Below are 24,077 nucleotides of genomic sequence, written 5' to 3'. Positions count from 1 at the left end.
AGGGTGAGATGAATGCAGGAGAATTTAGTAGGGTTGTGTGGGAGGTCACAGAGGTAGAGTGAGGTTTGGTGAGTTAGATGTGGGGGTGGAGGGATGAGCTTAGGCAGAGATATTTAGGAGATGGAAGTGGTCGAAGGGATTTGGGATGAGTCCGAGTGAGAATGGAGGATAGTTTGATAGAGACATGACATAAGAGCGATGAGTAGATAAGTGTGATAAAAAGAGAGCAGAAATTCATAGAAACATGCCAGGCACAGAAACAACATATACACATATATATATATATTTATACACACACACACACATGACTATACACACACATCTGCACATACAATACATAATTAGAAACATGGGTAAAAAATACTTAGTCGTCCATCCATCATCCTGGTAAAAAGGCGGGAACTCCCCCACCTACCTCGGGGGTGGACGGGGCGTGGCCCAGCGGGCGGAGCCCACAGGTGCTCCACAAAGGGAGAAACCCTCCACTCTGTGTCTCCAGCAGAGGAAGACAGAAACTGCGCGTCCCAGTCAGACACAGACCACGCTCCAGCACATCATCAGCTCACCTCCAGGAAGGATTCCAGATCCCCTCCGCCATGGGATCTCTGAGCGCACAGCCCCGCCCCGCCCCATCCCTGCTGATATATAGTGAAAGGCCCAATACTGAGCAACTTTGAGCAAGCATACTATCAGAATCTGTATTTTTGCTTCATTATTTATTCCTCTACTTTTGACAGTGTCCATAGAGAGCAGCTCCAGAGGAAGCTGCAAAAATTGAAATGGGATCCAGTTATGTTTGCAGCCAGTTTTGGCACTGCACAGTCATACATTGATCGAAGTGTAGTTCAGGACAGAAGGGATCAGTCTGCTAAGATTTTATTCATGCATGAACTAAAGCAAGGCTGTTGATTGGCACCATTTTTATATAATATCTTCTTGTCTTATCTCGCAGATTCCCTCTGAACACTTCATGCTTGCCTCATTTTTCGCATCCTTCTTCCAACTCTGTTTTATGAAATAGATTGTGCACTGTTTTCAGAGACTCTTAAAGTGTCCCAACAACTCACTGCAACTAGAGCTAGGTTTGCCACAGTTTTGAAATTCAGGCCCTAACCCCTCAAAGGCAAAGGATATCAAAATAATTATAGGTAGAAGGAAATTTGTGATTTCAATTACATAGGTCTGATTATAAGTGGTAGGGAGAATCAGATCCCTAATATATATGAGAGAAGGGCCCTTAATGTATGATACCCAGTACCTACCTCTTACCACACATGGAAAAGGCTCAAAGACCCCTACCATGACATTTTACATGGGGTAATAGAGCCCTTTCATTAAAAGCTTTCATATAAATGAAATATGCAATTAAAATGTTGTCTATGAGGATAGACTTTGAGGAAACACCACATATCATGACTATCTTTTACCTCACCATGCTCCTGAACATAACTATGGCGGTCATTCTGACCCTGGCGGTAAAAACCGCCAGGGCCGCGGACCGCTGGAGCACCGCCAACAGGCTGACGGTGCTCCCTTGGGCATTCTGACCGCGGCGGTACAGCGCCAGAGGAATAGAAACACGTCCCCACACCCAAGCTTTCATCCTACTCTGGAAGATGTCTTGACACCACATCAAGGAGGCTATAGGCAGTGAAAAGTTAACTTTCTAAAAATCCATTTTCCAAACTAGTTATTACAGATCAACTCCACTGATTAATTGGGCTTGTAATAAATAATTCAAAAAGTCTAAGAATGAAATTTGTAGGTGTTTCTTAGTTGGAGATACCACTATTAAATCTAATATTGCAATTAAACTTTTAATATTGCATCCCAAAGCTTTCCTATGGAACAGCCAACCCTGCTAGAGTGAAAATAGCTATTGGGGCCTTTTCCTTGTAAGGACATGATTAACAATAACCATTAACTTTTCGTACTTATAAATGTTGTGCACACTGCCTTATGGGCAGTGAGACCAACTTAGGGGTGACATTAAACTTTAAAACGTTTAGACCTGACAAAAAGGTGGTATATTGACAGGTCAAATTTGCGTTTTTAAAACTGCACAACCAGGCTACAATGGTAGACCTGCACACGGGTGTTCTCTGTCACTGGATTGAATGGTCAATGGGTGCTGAAGTCCAGTAGTAATATTCAAGTTACAGGCCCTGGACACAGCTTGTACTGTATACTATGGACTTGTAGGTATGTTAATTTGCCTATTAGGTGTATAACTAATTCCAGGATGTTTTGGGGGTTAGAGCACATGCACTTGGGCCTGGTAGCAGAGTCCCAGTGCAGTCTAGAAGTTGGAGTTATTATACAAAAAAAAGCATTTTGCTACACCTGGAATAATGTTCACCGTAGAACCACCAGAAGGTGATTTTGTAGAATTGAGGAGATTGTGTGGGTTCTGCCTTACCTGTGACATCTAGAAAGCTGCATCTCTTCACAAAGACAAACCTCTCACCACATTATGCGTTTTGGCAAAACAGAAGCTGGGGCTACTGCCCCAAATGCGGACTCTGGATTCCATTCTCTTTAGTTAAGACAAGAAAGAGAGGAAGAGAGGGGTCCACCCTTTGTTCTGAAGAAGGATCCATGACCTTCAACAGTGTTCTGGCCATGATTCAAAGAGAAAAGAGGAGAGCCTAAATGAAGGAAGCTCACTGGATGGGCTACAACCCTAGAAAAGCACTGGTTTAATGGAGGGCCGTGGTAGGTCTCACCTGGACCTGAGTAAGAACAGAGATGGAGCACTCACTGCATTGTCCTTATTGACCACTAGAGCCAGATGGTCTAATGGCCTGAGAGAGTTTTTCTGGAACTGAGGAGGAACACTACACCCTTGGAGTCAGGAGGTCTGCTGACCTAACTGTAATCCACTGGATGGAGGAGTACATGGAGAGCTTTGCAGTATTTTTGTACACAAATAAAGACACATATTCCTCCATTAATGCAGACTACCCCAAGGAAGACAGTGTTGTGTAAGTTCATTCAGAAGTTCCTCCATAATTTCCATAATCTTTTTTAATTATGTCTGATACAAAGTCCTGAAATAAAGGCCACTGCTGCTAAGTTTTTTTTTTTGTATGTCATTCCATACATAAGTTTCTGGAGAGTTAGGCAAAGGGACATTAGCTATACAATATTGTTATAATCCTATTAGCAAAAGGCAGAACCATGCTCTATGTGTGGTAACCAGAAAGGCTGAGCAGTCAAATAGACAGATCAAATTCCATAAGGGTCACAAAGAAGTTATGTCAACTTCTCCCTTTTCACAAGCATTGATCATGCCATGCTTTTACTTTCTGAATTGCGTCAGAGAAGTCATGTTAAACAAACGAGGGAAAATAAGGTATACAAAGGAAAAGGAAGCCAAAAGCAAGAAACGTTTTGTACTGTCCTCTGCATCTGTGGAAATTCCCTGGCTGTAATATACACCTGCAATGAAAAGCCATTGTTGACTTAAGGCAAAGTCTCCTAAGGAGAGCTGTGTTAAAGAAAGAAAGTAGGCGCGATACGATTACCACACCCAATGTGGCACTGGGCCTGATTCACAAGGAAATGCGTAGGTTTATCCTCTATATATTTGTGCCTGCAATGTTGTAGAATTTTGAGAAATCAACAGACATCCACAACAGTGCACAATGCAGGCAATCTGCAGGTGTAAGCATGGTCTTAATCTATGACTGCACATTTTACTGAGTGCACCATAGTTAAGCGCACAAGCGGGGTCTAAAATGGCACTGGGAACATTTGTGAACAGTCATAAAGATTCTACTTTGGGGGTGTGAACAAAATACTAAATTTTGTTCTCAATTTTGGCAGTTTTTCTCTGGCCAGTGGGGGGTGTTCGACTCACAACTTCATAAATTCAATAAAAAAAAAAAAATGCATAGTACTATGTCAGATGCAGCTTGCATGAGGAACATATAGTAGGGTGGTATCTGGGCTCTATTAGATCGTTACAAGTATCACTTTCTTAGAAGTGATATCCAAACAGTTTAAAGATTGGTGGTCAGGCCACTTTCAAATTGAATATTCGGACAATAATTAGGGATGGGAGGTAAACTCCGCTGTCAGAGTGAAGAGTTTTGTCCTCTCCCCACTCCACTTGGAGAGTGGAGTTCTGCAAAAACTCCGTCCCCGACACGTGGTGGAGTTTACCAGTGTGGCAGCAACCACACACCAACACCATTTCCTCATGACAGGCCAGGCATTGCTGCTGGGCACTGTCAATAGGTGGTGGCCGTTGGAGAGACAGGCAGCAGTGTTTCGTTTCTTTCCGAAACTCAAACTTTGAAGATTGCGCTGGGCTAACCTCAACCTCCCTGAAGCCCATGCAGAGAAAGACAGAGATCAGGAAGGAAAGCACAGCACCCGCACCACTTGACACATATTTTCAAAACAAGTCTACTCAACCTTATCTTTGATGCCACTGACGCCACCATCCAGAGCAAGGCTAGGTTCAGGAATGCGCAGACGAAGTTCACTTGAGAGCTGCCTGTGGACAATTAAAACCCTACCACGCAGATTGGGTGGGTCTGTGTCTGAAATGGCATCCATGTTAAAAACAGGCAAACATTATTATTTAAATGTAGACTATTTGTAACAAATCATTAACAAAACGAAAACAAGACGGTCAGTTAAGTGATGTATGGAAATCATCCAGGAAGGAAACGTTGAGAGTGAGCTCTGCTTGAATAGACATTTGTTTGTTTCTGAGACTTTGAGGAGTCTACGAACTATTCCCCTTCCAACAGGGCTACTATGTAGGACATCCTTGCCAGAAGCTCTGACAGGCTGTGATAATCGATGACCAATAGATACATGCGTCTTCCTGGCGTAAGTGCATCCCCTGGTATATTGTTGGGACTGCTGCAGTCACATGGTGTCTGTTTGTCAGGGTCTGAGTTTTTCCTGTTACCTTTGCAGAACCCATAGCCTGCTCAGCATCTCCAGCCCAAGCATGGCACAGCTCCAGGCCCGCGTTTACACCCAGAACCCCGAGGTGAGTGTGGAAGCAGAGATAAACAGCTTAGGGCTGAAAACATTCAATGCAAAAGGAATTTTACTGAACTTGGAGGCCAGACCAGTGGAGGCACCTAATTGCAAGATTAATGCTGAGACTATGGGCAGAACTCTGCGGAATCTCACCGAGTTTTTTGATATAGCTCCACGGAATTCCGCAGAGTTCAACTCCTCTAGTTCGGCCACCCACTAACAATAATAGGTCAGAACTAATGGCGAACAATGACAAGCCCCTGAAAGGCGTGCCTGAGACTTGAATACTACAAAATATTACTGAGATGGAATGGTCTCCAAAAGACTAAGGGGGTCATTCCGACCCTGGCGGTAAAATCCGCCAGGGCCGGGGACGGAGGTAGCACCGCCAACAGGCTGGCGGTGCTACATGGGCAATTCTGACCGCGGCGGTTTACCCCTGCCCAAGGGAATCCTCCATGGCGGCGCTGCAGGCAGCGCCGCCATGGGGATTCCGACCCCCTTACCGCCAGCCGGGTTCTGGCGGTTTTGACCGCCAGAACCTGGCTGGCGGTAACGGGTGTCTTGGGGCCCCTGGGGGCCCCTGCAGTGCCCATGCCACTGGCATGGGCACTGCAGGGGCCCCCTAACAGGGCCCCACTAAGATTTTCAGTGTCTGCAAAGCAGACACTGAAAATCGCGACGGGTGCTACTGCACCCGTCGCACGCCTTCAACTCCGCCGGCTCCATTCGGAGCCGGCTTCCTTGTTGAAGGCGCTTTCCCGCTGGGCTGGCGGGCGGCCTTCTGGCGGTCGCCCGCCAGCCCAGCGGGAAAGCCAGAGTGGCTGCAGCGGTCTTTTGACCGCGGTGCGGTCATTCAGCGGCTCCCGCCGGCCCTGCGGTTACCGCAGCCGGCAGGAGTCGGAATGACCCCCTAAATGAGGAAGGACCATGCGCCAAGCCAGCCCTCCCAGACAGCAATTGAGTGCAACTGATCTAGAAATACCCAGATTTGAAACACGTTTGGGTTGGTGTGTGAGAGACAATGAAAGGAACTCTAGACATATGGGGAATTCTGCCATGCCAAGCAGTAATTCTACAGGATCCCACTCCCTGCCAAGAGATCACTCCCCAGTGGGTCAGATGGTTAACAGCAGATATGTCAAGAGCAAAACTGTACATCCTTAGGTTAGGGGGAGAAAACCGCCACCCCAAAATCAAACCAGGATACTAGAGATGTTCCAAACAGTCTTCTACTAAAGGAGTCATATGAATTTCGTGAACAGCTGGAAAAATTCCAAAAAGTATGGGGTGGATTTATCGCTGAACCTGGACGATCAGACCTGTTAGACAGGTAGCTCCCATAGGCAGGGGGGAGTTCACATACACACAGGGCGGTAAGAGATTGGCATGATTCAGGCCATAAGAAGTTTAATTTAGGCCACATCATTCTACAGAGTCAAAGACTGACTCACTGCACCAAACCAATACTATTCAATAGAGTTTTGATTTTTCTTTTTGTTTTTTTTTAAGAGGGGGTGCTTTACCATGTTTATAAATCTAGCAATGTACCCAGTTAAGCAATACAGAGATCTACTCAGTCATTGAGAAACCAGGCATCCTCTTAGAAAAATTCTGATGAATGCTAGACATTTATACAAGCAGGATAGGGGAAGAGTAGGAGGTGAAGGAGGGAAGCTAGTAGTTTGTGAATCCTTCAAAAAGTGTTTGGAATACAAAGAAGGTATGTGTGGTGTGGCATGATTTAAGGTACATGCAGAGGAATAAGCATGTGTGATTTACATCTCCGTGTGTGGCCTAGTCATTGGCGGGTAACCAGACTGGGGAAGACGCTGAAGTATGTACCTTATAATCTCAATTAAGAACTGTTCAAACCGCTGCAGTTTATAGCAGGGATAAATCACTCACATTAGCTTAACCGGCCAAAAGTGCCAGAGTGTGAGTGGAGCAGCCAACATAGACACACTGGCATTTCCCCAACTCCAATGTACACCCCTCACATTGGCCCCTGCCATTTTGGCTCCTACTTCTTCACAAAGGTCCCTTCGGGTGAGATTTCCTCTACACTGTCCTGAAACTCCAGACCTAAATACCGAGCCCCATTTTTCAGTGCCTGTTGGGATCGGAAAGTCTTCTGCATGGTAAAGGATGTGCACCCCAGCCCTGAGTGCCCAATTGTACTCATGTCTGGATCCCTAATGCTGATTTTTGTTGCCACAAGCAAAAATAAATCATGCGTGTGCACCATGACATAGGCCTGTCTCATGGAGTGTGGTCTTGTTGAATCGAAAGGGGCACCCAAAATGCTACCCTCAGTGGCAGAAGGCTACTGTCTTTGCCAGAAGTTAAGCAGCATGAGTGCTGTGGTGGCAGCATACTGTGTGGTGATCAGTAGGAGTGAACAGGCCCTTTTTCACCTTTGTCACTGGAGTGAGTCCTATAGGCTTCCTCACTTTAAAGATCATCTGCTGTGTGCTTATCTCATCCCTTGGCCTACATTGGTTTCTTGTGAAGTGCTGTGCAGCCCAGAAGGGGCGTAGTTGCGCTGGGTGTACATCTGACTGGGAATGGTACAATACAAGAATAATTCAGTGTTGTGCAGTGTGTGCATGTTGAATGCATGTTCTGGATGTATGTGTGACTGTGAATGGTACAGCACAGGGAGGATACTGTGCTGTGCAGTTTATGAATGCTGTTTACCTGTACTAGGTGTATGTGTGCCTGTGAATGGTACAGAGCCCTGGGTTCCGTTTTTGGAGACCCAGGACTGCATGGTGAAAACCTGAGGTGGTAGAGTAATCCCCCCCCCAAAGACAGATTTATGTATTACTGCATACCTGTAAGCTGGGTGTGACACACACTGGGTAGGAGAGAGCTAGGTTTCTAAGTACACTTCAAAGCATGCTATCGGATTCAGTGAGAGGCCTGGGCACATCTCAGGAAGAAGATGGGGCTGGTAAGAGAATCATGAAGAGCAGGGCTGATTGCCCTGTACTAACCTTTCGGTGCACATGTCACAACATCTAGGTCTGAACTCTAGTCACACTTCTGGCCTGTGTTGTGGAACTATCAGATTAGGAGTCACTTCTGTTGGAACAGAGAAGCAGACACCTTAAATGAGGCAGACCTCCAATATATAACTTTAATCACATTTGGGGCCAGATGTAGCAAAGGGTTTTACCCATTCTGTGTCTATGGGAAAATTCTTTGGTACATATGGCTCTTGGTGTCTGGAAATAGACTAGAGGAAGGGGAGTTTTAGACCCCAACAATTGTGATCTGCCAAGCAGTCAAATGTGCTGTGTCTGGAGGGGAAGCTTTGCAAGACGTCTGCCTATGACCCGGACTGGGGACCAGGCCTCTTAGTCTCCCTGGTGGGTGAGGGGGCCCAGGGAATCCAAGACCACCTGCCCTGGAGCCTGGAGCTCCTGCCCCTGTCTGCTTATCAAGACCAGTGTGCCCTGTGAGGAAGAGGTGAATATTGGAGAGAGAGAGAGGTCCACTGGAGATCCTTGTCAGGTGGAGTCCTTTTGCGAGGTGTGAGGGTCTTCACCTGTGTGCAAGAGAGATTCGGCAACCCCAGTGTGCCATGGGATGGCTGCCATGAATTGAGCTGCATGCCACGTTGCACTGATTGTGCCATAGCCCATGCATAGTTCTGAGTCAGTGACCCCATATGCCTGGAGGAGCCACTGTGAAGAAGACTGCCATTTGGTATGGGCCGTTGCCTAGTGCGGTAGCTGACTATGACACCGTATGCTAGAAGGGGCTGCAGCCAAGGACCTCATCGTGCCTATTGGGCAGTCACCCTTGTACTGTGAGATACAGTGACCCAGTATGCTAGAGTGAGTCACCGGGAGCTTCTAGAACTGCAACCTGGTTTGAATCCCCTACTGGAGAAGTGAGAACACCATGGGAGCATCTGCACACCATCACCCAGGCAAGGGACCTATGAGAGGATCATTGCATCGACCACCGCCAGGAGACAAACTGGACACTTATCACGTAGGAGGAGCACAGAAAGCCTCTGGTTGCTTCGGGAGCCTGACCGCAAGTGTTGGTCTCTGCACCGGCTAAGTATAGACACCTGGCCCCTATGCGGCAGACTCACCTGAACTCAGCTGCTTCGAGGACCCGCAGAAGGGTGCTCCCAGGAGCTCCAGATGCTTCACGTCTGCTGGTGCGTATAAGATTGATTTCAGGCGTGTTGACCCCGGGTGAACTTGGTGCTTGGCGCTTAAATGCTGAAACACTATTGACTTTAAATTAGTCAAAGAGAACTTTTATGAATCAGGCTACTAGTGGGGCATCCCCCAATGTTACTAATAGTGAATGGGAAACAACCATTATCGCTAGAGCGAGGAGGGGGTGTGACAGGAAACTGCCAAAGAAACACTAGAGCCTTGATCTCAGGGTGGATTGTGTATTTTTTTGTGAATGCTGAAATATTTCCGTGTTTTCATAGCTGGTGAAATTAAATAATTCTCATTTTTCAAAATAGCGAGTATTTGGCTGGACAAAGATTTATCGCTGCTGCTGTGTGCATTTTGATTTGTGAGCCCATATTGGCTATCTTGTGTTCATCTTCACACCCAAGGGAGCCGTGGACTGCTTCACCACTTTACTAATAAGAGTCAAGTGCAAGAGGGGAACTTGGCCCTGTTGCTCGGGATCCATAGCAGGTCAGACCTCAGGACACCGGGAATAAAAGGCTTCAACCGCCATGGTTGGGTCCAGTTCTGCCTGCATGCTCATTGGCTCTCTGAGAGTTGGTTGTGACAATGCTCAATCCACCACCCCCTCATTTGCAGATCTTTATAGCTGTTTTTCCATCTTTTAACAGACCGGGCATCGTGCATCTGGAAAACAGAGCAGTTTTGTTGTCCGGTAGTCAGGAAGTCTTAAATCCTGGCTTTCATGGAAGAAAGTTTTCCAATTCGCCCTACTTTGCTAACAAAGATTTTACCTTCCCCGGCCACTAGTTTTAAATTAACCTGGGCAAATTTCTGTATCTGAATTATGACTCACTCAAATCCATAGGTACTTTTGGGATTCTTGGTGGGCTGAGTTTGCAGGTCGTATTTAAAATGTAAATTTCAAATGCTGAGTTGAGGAGGATGTTCCCTCAGACAAAACCAATACCGTTGACAATTGTGCAGAATAATTTATGTCAAACTAAATGTTGTCTTCCAAAAATATATCGACTTCAGTCGCAAGAGGTGCCACGCTTGTCCACACTTTATGGCATCTACCTTGTGCGTCATGATAAAATGAGTACTTCAACTAAGGGATTTTTTTGTTTATCTCAGTATCAGACCACATGTGAATTTTGTGCATAAATTGCTTATTGTCAACTAGTGTATTATTACAATGGGAAATAACTTGCTTAATTTGTACAACCACATCGATGTATCCTTCTACTTACCAATGGTCTTAGGCTTGCTTTTTGGCATGTTTTTTCTCTTTTTTCAGCTCAACACGTCACACGTAAGCTTGATGGAAAGGACCACATACATCTACAAGTCAGACCTGTTGGCTTTAGCAATTCTTGTTTTGTATGATTTTCACTTCTGTGGTCATAGAAGTATATTTTAAAACTTATCATAGAAGTTGAAACTGACCTCTTAAAATTCAGAGTGGCAACAAATCTTTTGGCTTGTTGCTTGCAAGTTCTGAAAAGCACAGTCAAATATTGCAAATTTATAAGATTAAAAGGCCTTACTGAAACCGAAAACATAACTAGAACAATACAGCTTAAATGAAAAGGGTACTTTGCTGAGGAACACCTAAAATGCAAAACGGAGAGCTAAAAGCGGGATTATCAGCATCTGTTAACTTGATACTCTTGGCCTCACAAACCAGAGCTTAGATTTACGAAATCTACTCCCTTAGGTTTCTTAGAGTGCTTGGAATAGATTTCTGACATTGTGGAGATTTAGAAAGAGTCCCAAGCATATGTGAGGAATTTTCTACAGTGAAAGATTCCCATGATTAGTGCTACTGTGCTCAAGTCATTCACGTTGATGTGTCTATTGGGGAAAGGTATATGCTTCCATTTTCTTGCGATAATGGCATTACTCCTAGTCCTACTCCCTCGCCTTCCTTTTAGACCAATGAGGCCTCCCGCCTCCCCCCTAGACCCTCCCTTCCCCTTTTAAAACCCCCCCTCACCCTTATCTCCTCCTGTACAAAAACCAAGCCCAAGCAGCAACTCTGACAGTCCGTACCGGGAGGGCGGGAGGGAACGGAAAGGAAGGCGAGGGAGTAGGACTAGGAGTAATGCCATTATCGCAAGAAAATGGAAGCAATACCTCCCGTCCCTCCCTCGCCTTCCTTTTAGACCAATGAGACATAGCAAGAAAAACACAGGAGACGGACACTGAGTTGCAAGAACTTTATTAATATCCTGCACCAAGATCACCAAAAAACCCTACCCCTATTACCTCATAGAGGACAAGACTCAGTGACCTAATACCGACTCCAAAGTACCCAAGTCCGACAGCCTATAATGACGCACAAACGTCGAAGGAGAAGCCCAATTGGCGGCCCTGCAAATTTCCACCACGGAAGTTCCCTGAAGCTCTGCCATCGTAGCCGCCATACCCCTGGTAGACCGACCCTGAATACCTGGAGGAGGAACCACCCCTTTTAAGGAATAGGCCAACAGAATCAACGATCTCACCCACCGACTCAAGGAACCCGTGGAAGGTTTCTCACCTTTACGTGCCGGACCCAAATTAACAAAAAGCGAATCCCCCTTACGAAAAGGAGCCACCACCCGTAGGTACTCCAACAAAGCCCTGCGTACATCCAACGAATGCAAACGGACCTCCTCCCTTGAGGAGGGATTTGGACAAAACGAAGGAAGGATGACCTCCTGGCGAGAATGGAACGAAGAATTGACTTTCGGAATAAAGGAAGGAACCGGAACCAGAACCACCCGATTGTGAAAAACCTTACAAAAAGGAAAGGAACAGGCCAAGGCCCCCAATTCCCCTAACCGACGAGCCGAAGTAATGGCTACCAAAAAGAACGTCTTCAAGGACAGATGGCGCAAATCACAGTCCCCCAATGGTTCAAAGGGGGCATCCGTCAAAACATCCAAAACCAAAGAAAGATCCCATGAAGGAAAAGAACGTACAGGTCGAGGAAACAAATTAATAAGACCTTGAAAAAATCTAGGCATCAAGCGCCCCTCATACTGAAGATTACGCCACGGACCTCTAAATGCCTGTATAGCCACCCACTGTACCCGTAGAGATGCTACCGACAACCCCAATTGTGCACCGTCCTGCAGGATTTGCATCACCTCAAAGATAGACGCGCAGGTAGGATCCAACTCATGACTCAAGCACCAAGAAGAAAAAACCTTCCACTGTCTACCATAGGAAAGTAACGTGGAACGCCGCCTGGAAGCCAGTAAGAACTCAAAGCTACAGGTACCCCCAGACCTGTCAGGCCCCGTCGTTCAACTTCCAGGCCGTCAAGTGTAACCTCCTCAACGACCCCAATGGGAGGCAGGGAAACTCCAGGGGAGACGGACAAAGAGGCAGAGGCCACATCCTCCCGTCTGCCATCAGCCTCAACAACGGGAACCAATTCGCCCTCGGCCAAAGTGGCGCAATCAGGATAACCCTGGACCCCAGATCCCTCACCCGCGACAGAAAAGACCTGAGTAGTTGAAACAGTGGGAACGCATACAAAAGGCCCCTCGGCCAAGGACATGACATCCCGTCCACCTCCCAGGCCTGGGGACACCGAAACCGGAAGCCGAAGCGATCCAACTTTGCATTTTCTGCGGACGCAAACACATCCAGCACTGGAAGCCCCCAAAGCCGAACCAGATGCAGAAACAGAGACTTCCGGAGGGAGAAAAGTTGAGAGGAAGGAATCACCCTGCTCAGTAGATCCGCCCGAACATTGACCACCCCCCGAATGTACGTAGCCCTGAGAGAAGGAACCCACTCCTGAGCCCACACAAAAATCTCCCTGGCTAGACTGAACAGAGCCCTTGACCTGGTCCCCCCCTTGCCGGTTGACATAAGCCTTGGCCACTAAGTTGTCCGTCCGAACAAGAACCGCCGCCCCCCTCAGAGACACATGGAAATGGACCAGAGCCAGTAAGACAGCTCTCAATTCGCGCCAATTCGACGACCGACTCGCCTCCCGAGGGGACCAGAACCCCTGAATCTGAGCTGACCCCATCCACGCACCCCAACCGGAGAGGCTGGCATCCTTAGTCACCACCACGGGTCTCAGAGGTGACAAAGAAACCCCTACCCGAAGATGATCTGCATCCAGCCACTATTGCAACTCCCTGCGAATCAATCCGGACCCCGGAACCCTGTCCCTCAGATAACCGGACCCTGGCGCCCACCTTCTCAAGAACCATGTCATCAAGCACAGGAGATGGAAACGCGCCCAAGGAACCAGAGATATCACAGACGCCAAATGACCCTGCAGACGTAACCATAGAAGAGCTCGGGGTGCAGTCAGTAACACTACCTTCTTTACCAAGGACTGGAGTACACCTAACCTCTTTTCTGACACCGTCACCAAGCCTAGAAGAGTCCGAAACCGAGCCCCCAGAAAAAACAGATTCTGGGACGGAACTAAATCTGATTTCTCCCAGTTGATTAAAAACCTGTGGTTTTGCAGGACCACCAGAACTTGGGCCACCTGCCTCTGCAACAGGACCCGTGACTGGGCATGAATCAAGATTTCGTCCAGATATGGATGAATAAATACCCCCTCTGAATGTAGCAAAACCACCAGGGGGGGCAGCACCTTTGTAAAAATTCGAGGAGAAGATTTGAGACCGAAAGGTAGAACGCAAAACTGATAGTGTTCCTGATCCACAGCAAACCTCAGGAACCTCTGAGAAGACCTTGCCACAGGCACGTGCAGGTAAGCATCCTGCAGATCCAGCGACACTAGAAAGTCCCCTTGCCTGACCAATGGAAAGATAGTCTGAATAGACAGCATGCGGAAATGCACCGTCCTGATCCAAGCATTCACCTCCTTCAGATTGAGCACCGGTCGAAATCCCCCTGAAACTTTCTGAACAAGAAACAAGACCGAATAAGTGCCCTGACCCCGTTCGTCCAGAGGAACGCGGGAAATGGCCCCCTTGACCAGCAAGTCCCGTACTCCGTCCAATAATGCTCTTCTCCGTGACCCCCCTGAAGGCAGAGGGGTGGGACGTACCCCTGAATCTGGAGGTACCACCACAAAATCGATGACATAACCATTGGCCACAATGTCTAGCACCCAACGATCGTTGACACTCTCCTCCCAAGCTGAAAGAAAGTGACTCAGCCTTCCCCCAACCGGCCCTATGCCAGGCTCACAGTGATTGTCAGGACCCCTTCTTGAACCCACCCCGGTTCGCAGGAGCAGACTTCTTAGGAGAAAAACGCGGCTGAAAACGCTGTTTCCTAAATGAAAAGGATTTGTCATCCCTTTTAGGAGAAGATCTGGAATGTTTCTTCCACCCTTTACCTGAAGTAGAACCCCTTTGTAAAGCAAGGCATGCTTCCGTTCCTTAAATGCTTTTGAAAGCATGGATGGCAATTGCTCTCCAAACAAGCTACGACCTTCAAACCTCAGTCTGAGCAAGGCCGCCTTTTCCCCTGGGTCAGCTTTCCAGGAACGTAACCAGAGGGACCTACGAGCCCCAATCAAAGCACCAGAGGCCAGAGCCGAAGTACGGATCACATCAGAAGACACATCAGCCAACAATCTGGCCTGCTGCTCCATACCAGCCAAGAGCACCGAACCTTCCGCCCCTTCCTGAACAGCCACCGCCAGCTTATCAAAGTCCTGCACCAACGACTGGGCCGCATAAGCAGAATATATACCCGCCCTTAGCGCCAGATTCTCAGCTGCAAAAGCTCTTTTAAGACCTGAATCCACTTTACGGTCCGTGGCACCCGTAGGCACACAATCCTCCGGATTGACTGCCGTTTTGCCAATCAGGGTAGCAAGGTATCCAGGCGGACCGAAGGAGGCAATACCTCCTCACCCTCAAGTAAATACAGTTTCTGCAGGAATCGTGGAACTTGAGCCCTATCCACATCCTTCCATTCGCGAAACACCATATCCTTCACAGGTCCCTGAAAAGGCATGGCAAACTTAGAGGGCGTCTGATATTGTGGAAATAAGTGAGAATCCGAGTTTGAATGTTGAAACACTGGGAAACCCAAATTGTCCTGAACGTGTGCCATCACCTCCCACATTTCTTCTCTGGATACATATTTACCCCCAGAGGACGTAGATGGGGCCTCATCCCCCTCACTATCTGACGAGGACTTCCTTGCAGCTGCAGATTTATGGGCAATTTTAGACTGACCAGGCCTGGCCATCCCTGCTTGAAGAGCCCTGGTAACAGCCACCTCAATCATCTCTTGCACCTCCTCCCTGGACATGAGGGGAGTACCCCTACCCTCTTGTAACTGGGAGCCCCCAGGAGTGGAAACGCCAGCAGCACCCTCAGAGGAGGAAGAAGAGACAATCCTACGTCTCTTAGCCGGAGCCTTAGGCATGTTAATAATCCAAAATACACTGCCCTTTACCTAAAATCACTCCCCATATATAGCGACCTGGACCTCCCCCAACAGGAATCCACCAATCCCTAAAAAGGTCAAAACCTAGCTGCCAAGACCATAAAACTGCGGGCAGAACGCCTGTCCTACCTGCAGACAATCCAAAAGCCGTACTCCCGCATTTCCCCACGGCGCGGAAACCCGGAAGCCGACGCCCCAGCCACAAAGGGCCGGCTGACCCAGTCAGCCGGCCCTCAATATGCGATATGCGCCTCCTGAGCAGCCTGGCTGCTCGTCAAAGTCGCGACCAGCTGTAGCACTCCTCGCGGAGCTCCGCGTCCCGAGGAGTGCCTCCATCGAAGACCTCCAGGCCCCGCCGTGCAGGTAAAGGGAAAGAAAACGTCTAGCGTGGGCTAGACAAAAGAACAGGAGGAGATAAGGGTGGGGGGGGTTTAAAAGGGGAAGGGAGGGTCTAGGGGGGAGGCGGGAGGCCTCATTGGTCTAAAAGGAAGGCGAGGGAGGGACGGGAGGTAATGCTCCTTTAAGTAAAACTTTTTACTTTTCCTGAGTTCTACACCACCCTCAAAGTCAGGAGTACGGATGGGTGGCATTCCCACACAGTAAAGGAAACGGGAATTGCCTCTCTTTTTCTGCGAGGCTGATTGATCCGCTCTCTGTGGGTTGAGAGAAAAAAAAACAAGAAAACAAAGTTGCCTTTAGAATGGCTGTAGGGGCCAGGCAGGATACCTACATTAATACACATGGCAGTAAGGTAGACACATTGCCTGCCCCTCCCTGAAAGTGCACCTCAAAGCTACTTTCCAGACAGGGAAGACTGTGGGGAAAGTTGCTTTGACGAGTCTGGTTATCGGCTGACCACTGTAATTAACTTAATGTAAATTAGCTTAATTACATTGCCTGGCCCCTGAGAGTGTTCTCCTCGTTCTGTGCACTCCTCAGTCTGTGGCAGGGCCAGATTGGTATAGAAAATGAGCCCTGGTACCAAAATAAAAGTGACCCTCAGTGAATCAGATAACTAAAAAGAATGTGTCCCACATTCACAACTGGGGCACTTTTGAACTTATAAAGACCCGCTATGTAGGTATTCTGCAGGGTAAAGGGGAATACAAGCATTTGTGCTTACGGGCAATGTTTTGTGGCAATATTAGGGAAATCAGCAGTAACAACCGGTCCACACCCGTCCATAAACAGAAAACCATCCCCGCACTGACCAGTCGGACCAGGCCTTTTGGCACTGCAGCTCGCCCGGTTGGACAGTCTGAGCCTGGTGTGCCCAACGAGAAATATTATTTTGCAGGGCTTCCCACCTGCATTCCTCCCTTTTTTAAATCCGGGGCAGGTGGATGCATGAATGGCCTATTGCCTCGCCTATATCTAATAGGGAGTTGTTCCCTTCCTTGTTTAGAGAGGCAATTACTCCTGCATTTAATAATAGGCATCTGATGTGTACTTCCAGGGTGTGTAATGTCCTGCAAAACATTTGTGAGTGTTTACTACATTCTGCGAGGCTTATCCATTATCCTTTGTAACATACTCTTTCATTTCCTTAACCTTAAATTTATGACTGTGGAGAATGCCCCCATATTTTTCATCTAATGCCATTTAAAATTCTAAAGTTCCTCAAATTCTGTCATTGAATCAGGGTACAGAATGTATTACATTAACTGTATTTTTGGTACCTTAGTTCCACTTAGATATTTGTAAATATTTTTGTCTTGAGCCTCATGTTGAAAGGCAAAGACTGATGGAAGTAATCTATAAGAAACTTCTTATTCAAATGTGCAAGTTGTATTGACAGTTGACATTGCATAACAAAAACCGCAGCGAGGTCATCAAAATTAGTAGAAAAAAATAAAAAATAAAATAAAGATGTTCCTGTTAAAATATTGTCCATGCAGTACGTGTATACATTAGAAATATATGTTCTTACGCACCACGTGCTCATGCTTGCTCTGTTTGTTTTCTTTAGTCTTCCCCAGGGTTTTACTGAAAAACCTAAAGAATCCTGTCTCTCTGCTGGTGATTCTGGCTCAGGTGAATCTGTCTGCAATGGTGGCTGGGATAGCCATATTCATGGCCAAATTCCTGGAGAGGCAATTCTCCATCACAGCGTCGATGGCTAACCTGATATTGGGTATGTACAATCACAGGGAACGTGAGTTCAGCAAAACATTGTCATAAACTCCTGTCCCAGGGCATCCACCATAAAATAATCTGAGCTTTCAGTGTACAATCGGCTAGGTATCCAAGCCACAACATACCCTGAAGATGAAATGCAGGCAGTGCCACTGGAATTTATCTGCAGTGGAGGAAGAACTTAATTATTAGGGTTTACTAAATTATGTGGCAATAGATGGTACATCAGCAACTGCAAGGTAACTATTTAACCTTTACAAAGGTTTACTGCCTTAGTATTTCAACATATGTGATTCTTTTTCAAGTATCTTTAGAGGCTTTGAACTACAAACATTTTTTTACATCTTCAAATGTGCTCCAGAAGGTGAGTCGTGTGGCAAGTGTGTTAATTCCATAAATTACTCTGCTAATGCTTTAGCAGCAGGATTGCATCGTTTTCCAAGAATGCTTTTGGTCCTCAGTCCAACCCTGTGTTGCTGCTGAGAGGCTAAAGGAAGAACGAGGGGTTCAAACTAAACAAGTTGAAGATGTCCCTGTTTATTGTAGCTTCTTGCTTCATCCTCCATGAGCTGAAGACTAGTGGCCCTATCGTGATCGCATTCCCTGCTGCACCAGCTCTGTGTGTTTCTTTTTCAAATTTTAGTGCATGCATTCACTTGAAAAATATCCCAGGTAGAAGATGTACTTCTGACAATCACTGTCCATTGTTTCCGACCTCTGTTTTCTGCAGCCCAGGAACTAACTCGAAGATTTTTCATCCCACCTTCACTTCTGTAAATTAGGGATCTTACATGTAAAATGAAGACTATGCTTTGGTGAACAAATGGATGATCCGCAAACCATGTACTGTTTATTCAGGAAATCGTTTTTACTACTGCACTTATTCTGAGGCTAAAGAACATCTCCTCGTTAAATGTTATGACATCATCAGTGGAGAAGTGTCTGTTTAACTAATAAAGCAGAAATCAGATGTAGTCCTGACCCAATCTTTTTTTTCCTGGCTCGAGGGACCAATCAAATCAATTGATAAGATTTGAGTGATTCCATCTAGGGATTGCTGCAGATCTCAAATGAAATGGATGGACGATTTTTGTGAGATGCACTCAACCATTTTGAGCCCTTGAGAAAAATGAATATGTTTTTAAAGGGCTGAGATTTCAGGTGACCTGGTTCAACTTTGAGGAAATACAGATCAGGAGGATCTGAAGATTCTATGTGACCAACTGGTGGATCGGATATTTGGTAACCTATATGAAGATTGATATAAGGATTATAGTAAATTTATTGTGATAACTTTTTACATGGGAGCTCAAAACCTTTCTCTTCTCTCTAGTCATTGCTGATGTTCTCCCAGAGTAAGAGATTTAGAAATAATAGCAAATGTCAAATATAACCTCATATTCTTTCTTTCTATAATTGCCTATTGATAGGTTCTTTTGATGTAATTGTTGCCTTTTCTACTTATATATCCCCCCCTATTGCATCTCATATTTAACAAATGTTCATTTGTTTGTACCTGCGCATGTATACATATAACATTTGCTTATGGTGGTTTGATGGTGCATCAATTATTCATATATATGTTTAACATGGGTTATATTGCATTATAAAGTTATGTGAATGTGCAACAAGATGAATATGTTAATTCTTGCATTTGACATCATTCGATGTGATGACTGCCCTGTTCAGAATAATCAGAAAATTGTACTTAAATTGGCTACAGATAAGTATTAGAGATTAAGAGCTTCAATTCCTGGAAGATTCAATCCGTGCAGAGCAGTAAACATCTTTCTTGAAGTCCACGTCAGGCTTCTCTGGGTCACTCCGGCTTTCACTGCTGGTTGAGGACTCCACAGCTTACCGAACATGCCTCATAAATGTTTTCAGTCTAACAAAGTGATGGATTTTGTATTCACATTTTCTAATGAAGACCCTCAGCCATGCCTCAATGGTATTTTCTATTCTAACTCTAGTCACTGATGAGGTTTCTTGAAAATAAAGCAGCACGTGTTACACACAACACATCTTCGGTGTTAAATTTTTCTGGCCTTTGTTTGGTCCAGGTGTATGGTTGATTAATTCCCACCTAACTCTCACATTCACCACAGGGGGAAAAGATTCTGCCCATGCAACAATGGCTCTATGGTGGCCTAGCCCTGGGGAGGTTGGATGCTCTCAGGACCCTTACATCAGACCAGGTGTTGTGGAGACCCCAGTGCTCAAACACTAAGCTGAAGTAAATCAGCACAGTATGTTGGTGTACTTCTGGGTAGTGTCTTTGCTTTAAGTGCTTTGTCTGACCATTGGAGGTGGGGAGAATCGTTTATGTATGAGACTTCCTGGCTGATGCCGCCTAGACCACTCCTCATTGACAGTGTGCGATACAGAAGGAAATAAAACAACAGGAGTAACCTTCGTGGCAAGCTTCCCCACTCTGTGGAATGTAGATCCACATATTGTCTCAGTGCAATAGTCAGTTTTTAGGGCGTGAATAGGCTATATCTTTATTTTGACTTTTATTTTGACTTTTATTTCACTTTTTCGAAGGAAAATAGATTCCTCAGCAGAAGATGTTTTATGTCAAACATTTTTCGATTTGGTCTGGCTCAAACCCTCACATAGTCCCATCCTAGAGTCTTAAAAACAGTGCTCACAGTAAGAAAGCTAGGTGTAATACCAGGAACAGGAATGTCTACATGTAACCTAACAGGGAGCCCTGGAATGAACCAGTGTTTCATGTTTGTATTTACACCTCCTTACATTGAACACACTATACAAGTACTCTTGTCTTGTTGTTGCTCTTCTCAGGTGCTATAAACATCCCTGGAGCCATGGTGGGAATTATTGTCGGAGGAGCAATAATGAAGAAGTTCCAGATGTCGCTGAAGCAGTGTGGAGCCATGTGTGTCATTGGAATGGTTCTGTGCATCTTCATAGGCCTGCCCATCATTTTCTTGGGATGTCCAACACAGACATTTTTTGCTGCAGGCCATACACCAGTTGGAAGGTAAAACCAGTTTGTAGGACTATCAAAATGTTACATTGATCTGTAACTCTTGTTTGTCAGTGATATTGCGGCCTGGTCACAAAAGAATTTTGGAGAATGGAAAGTAGTACTCCTCTAGTACTCATTTATGTACTTTTATAAACTTTGCAAATTGGTGCAGAACGTCTAAATTGTGAGTAAATTGGGAATATGTTCAGGAAATGTTCATATATCGTGTTGTACAAATAGAAAGAAATGTGTCCTCTGTATTTCAGGGCTGATTTGCAAATGCATATGAGTACTTGTACTCGTACAGTATTACTTCACATATCTATAAATACTTCTGTGAGTCAACCCTATTATTTTTACTCTTTTATAAGAAGACACCATGGGCTTTATACACTGTGGTCAACTAGCACAGTGTGTGCAACTGAGTAGTGCGAAAGGCTTTCACCAGTGACCAAATCTTGTATTCCGATTTGTAAAAAGGTAGAAGAGTTTGTGGAATGGGCCATGTGCAAAGTGCATCATCTTTTTCAACCTATATCTAGACCTCCATCTGGTAGTACCGCTTGCAGAAATACCGGGAAGAGCAACACTGCACAACAGGTCATTATGTCCCATCCGAAAATTTGCACCTTCTGCCAAATGGGGGAACCAGGCAACTGGTGATGGGGCAAAAAATGTAGAATTTAGAAACTTGGTGATTTTAGAACTCCATATCCATATCCCAGATATGACTGCGTAAAACAGTTTTAAACATTGACAGAGTTAAGTAGAGCCATTTAACTATATCACTGCTGCCTTCTTACTTAAGGCTGGATCTTTCACTCAAACAGCAGCTAAAGGTACCCTGAAAGAGTTCTGGTACTGTTAAACAAGCCTTTCAAGGTTCATTACAGCCCAGTACTACATTTGTATGAACATTTGACCAGTACAGATAAAGCAGTAGAAAATATGTAACAATTTGCAGGAAATTCATAGAGCAATTTTTTCTTATGCATCTGTGACTTCAATAAGATATTTCCACTGCTCGCTCCTATAGTAATTGATTGCTCTCTACCCACTGGGCCACTTTTCTGCAATCAAAGTTGTGCAGATAGGAAGTCGGTGGCTCATCTGATATCATAAAACAGCCCATTTTCAGTAGCTTTTATCGTCTTGGTTTGGTCAATTTATGCTCAACACTTTTACAGTCACCATTGGTTTAATGGTTCAATCAGTGTTGGAATTCACCTTCTTATGCCCAAAGTCATCCACGCCAAGCAGATCAAATTTGTTCATTGTAGGAGAAAATAACTTGAAGTTGTGATGGTTTCTGGGTAAGGACTTTAATAGCAGTTGTAGCAAATCACCTTGTTCTGCAGAGTCTTCCTAGAATTATTTTTCTTTTATGGACTAACTTTTGCCGGTGTTACGGGAATGTAAATGTAACTTGTGGTACCTGAGAACAAACTGGAATGAAAACTAGCCTGCCTGCCTTTCCTCCAATGAATGTAATTAGTTTCCTAACTAGGTGTGAACTGGACAATGAAGTGGTGTACATGCGGACTACTTAAGAGGGATGAGTCAAATGGGTTGGTGCAGGAGCCGGTGGCTACCCAAAGGGCTGACACAATAGTCTTCTCAAGGTGAAATCCCAAGAAGGGGATGCAGGTTACAGATGCTTGTCCACAGGAGGGGGCGAAACTGGTTCTAGAACTTGGAGAGGGACAAAATTAAGAGTGACAGGAGGCTACTGTAAGGGAAACAATTTTAGGGCCAACTTCAGTGAGAGACTTTGGCAAGATTTAGATTAAATTGTGAATGGCAGACTCTAAAAGCAGGATTCTCTTGTGTGGAGATGTTGCCAGTATTGGGTGCAGGGGCGTAGCTTCAGTGGGGGTGTTTGGGGTGAGACACCCTCAAATAAATGCATTCTTGGCTTGGTAGTTGGATCCTGGAGGCCTGCGTCGGGTCTCCCATCTTTGCGTCAGTTTTTCTGGTTATGTGCCAAGAATGAAAGACGAAACAGTGACCTTTATGTAAAACAGAAGAGAGGGCAGAAATACCCACCTGGAAACATTTCCATGACACTTCTTGCACTTAGCTCAGAGAAGAGGGTTTTTTCCCCCAAGAACATTTCGTTAAAATCTGTTCTAGCTATAGAATCTCCAGTATCTGTTAACTATGTTTTTGGTTGCCTTAACTCTGGTTGAAAATTTTGACAAAAAAAAACGCGTTTTAAAAAAATTTTTTTTTTTTATTATTTCTGTCACTGAGGTTTGCGTATATGATACCCGGTTCTTTACAGGAGTCCAGGCTGTCCTATTTCATTTTTACTTGTGACACACGACTTTCTCGTTCCTACAGGGTGGGTCTACATGAGAGATGTCCCATTCATGCGCCCTGGGGGTCTAAGTGTCTTGCTGTTCTCCTGCTTCACCCCCTCCAACCCCCCCATTCTGTCTCTGGTTCCAGGGCACTACCAAGAGTGTAACACAGGCCCCTGCGGCGCATGGGGTTCCAAAACCCCTTAGTGGACCCTCCGTTCTTCAGCCACCCCGCCTCTCCATCCAACCCAAAGCCTATGAATATTTGTGAGATATTAGAGACTTGGGGACCCCTTGTTACCTTCTGCCAGGGGAGGGGTGCATCGTTTTGCCTGACGCCGCTGGGCACCACACCCTAACATTGTGATATTGGGGCTTCAATCCCACCTCACCCAGATTTACAGTTCTTTAGTTTAATCCTGTTTTATTTATTTATTTTTTAATCCCCAGAAGTGTATACATTGCAAGTAATCACCCCTGGTGAATGGCCTACCGACAGGCTCAAATGTACAGTAAATGTATATTAAAAAAGATTCACTCGAACACAAAAAGTTTGACAAGAAACAGAAATGTGAAATAAAAGACAATCATTTATTGCAACCGACTTCAGTGATTTCATTTAATCTCGTCAGCGAGAAGCACTATGTTATACTGTGTTCCATTTTGAAATAACACATTTTGGAGTTAGAAACTAGGCGTTATGCCAGCCTCCCTCAGCGCCTCGAGGAATCAGGGCTGCAGTCGGGCCCTTGTCCAAGCTGCCCTTTTCGTGCTCCATCACCACAGAAGGCTGTTAGAAAAGGTAGCCATTCCTACCATAAGCATCTGTTTTTGTTAAACATCCAGGTTGCTTTCGCGCTATCACCGACAATGCGTGGGCTGAGCACCCCAAGGAACCTCTTTTCTTCCGAGATTGCACAGCTCGTGTAGTTGAAGCGGAAGATGGACGTCAGCAGCGTGGGTTATGTCTCTCATTGGGCTGCAGCCAGGCCTGGCCACTTAACCACAGTCACTCCGCGCGAGGACCCACATCTAGGCATCCCGGCAGATCACTGTGAGTGCGCGCGAGCTGTG

General features: G+C 45.8%; 1 protein-coding gene across 1 annotated transcript in view; it reads left to right on the top strand.

The window, feature by feature from the left end:
• SLCO2B1 (solute carrier organic anion transporter family member 2B1) overlaps positions 1–24,077 on the top strand; it is a 379,804-nt gene that overhangs the window by 213,827 nt on the left and 141,900 nt on the right. Inside the window, exons 9-10 of the mRNA XM_069203800.1 lie at positions 17,539–17,703; positions 20,514–20,712. Coding sequence (XP_069059901.1) covers positions 17,539–17,703; positions 20,514–20,712 — 364 coding nt within the window. The remainder of the gene's footprint in view (positions 1–17,538; positions 17,704–20,513; positions 20,713–24,077) is intronic.

Source organism: Pleurodeles waltl, chromosome 8 (assembly GCF_031143425.1).
Source record: "Pleurodeles waltl isolate 20211129_DDA chromosome 8, aPleWal1.hap1.20221129, whole genome shotgun sequence".
NCBI classification, from domain to species: Eukaryota; Metazoa; Chordata; class Amphibia; order Caudata; family Salamandridae; genus Pleurodeles; species Pleurodeles waltl.
Note: the sequence above shows the minus strand (reverse complement) of the source record. Positions and strands in the feature narration are given on the sequence as shown.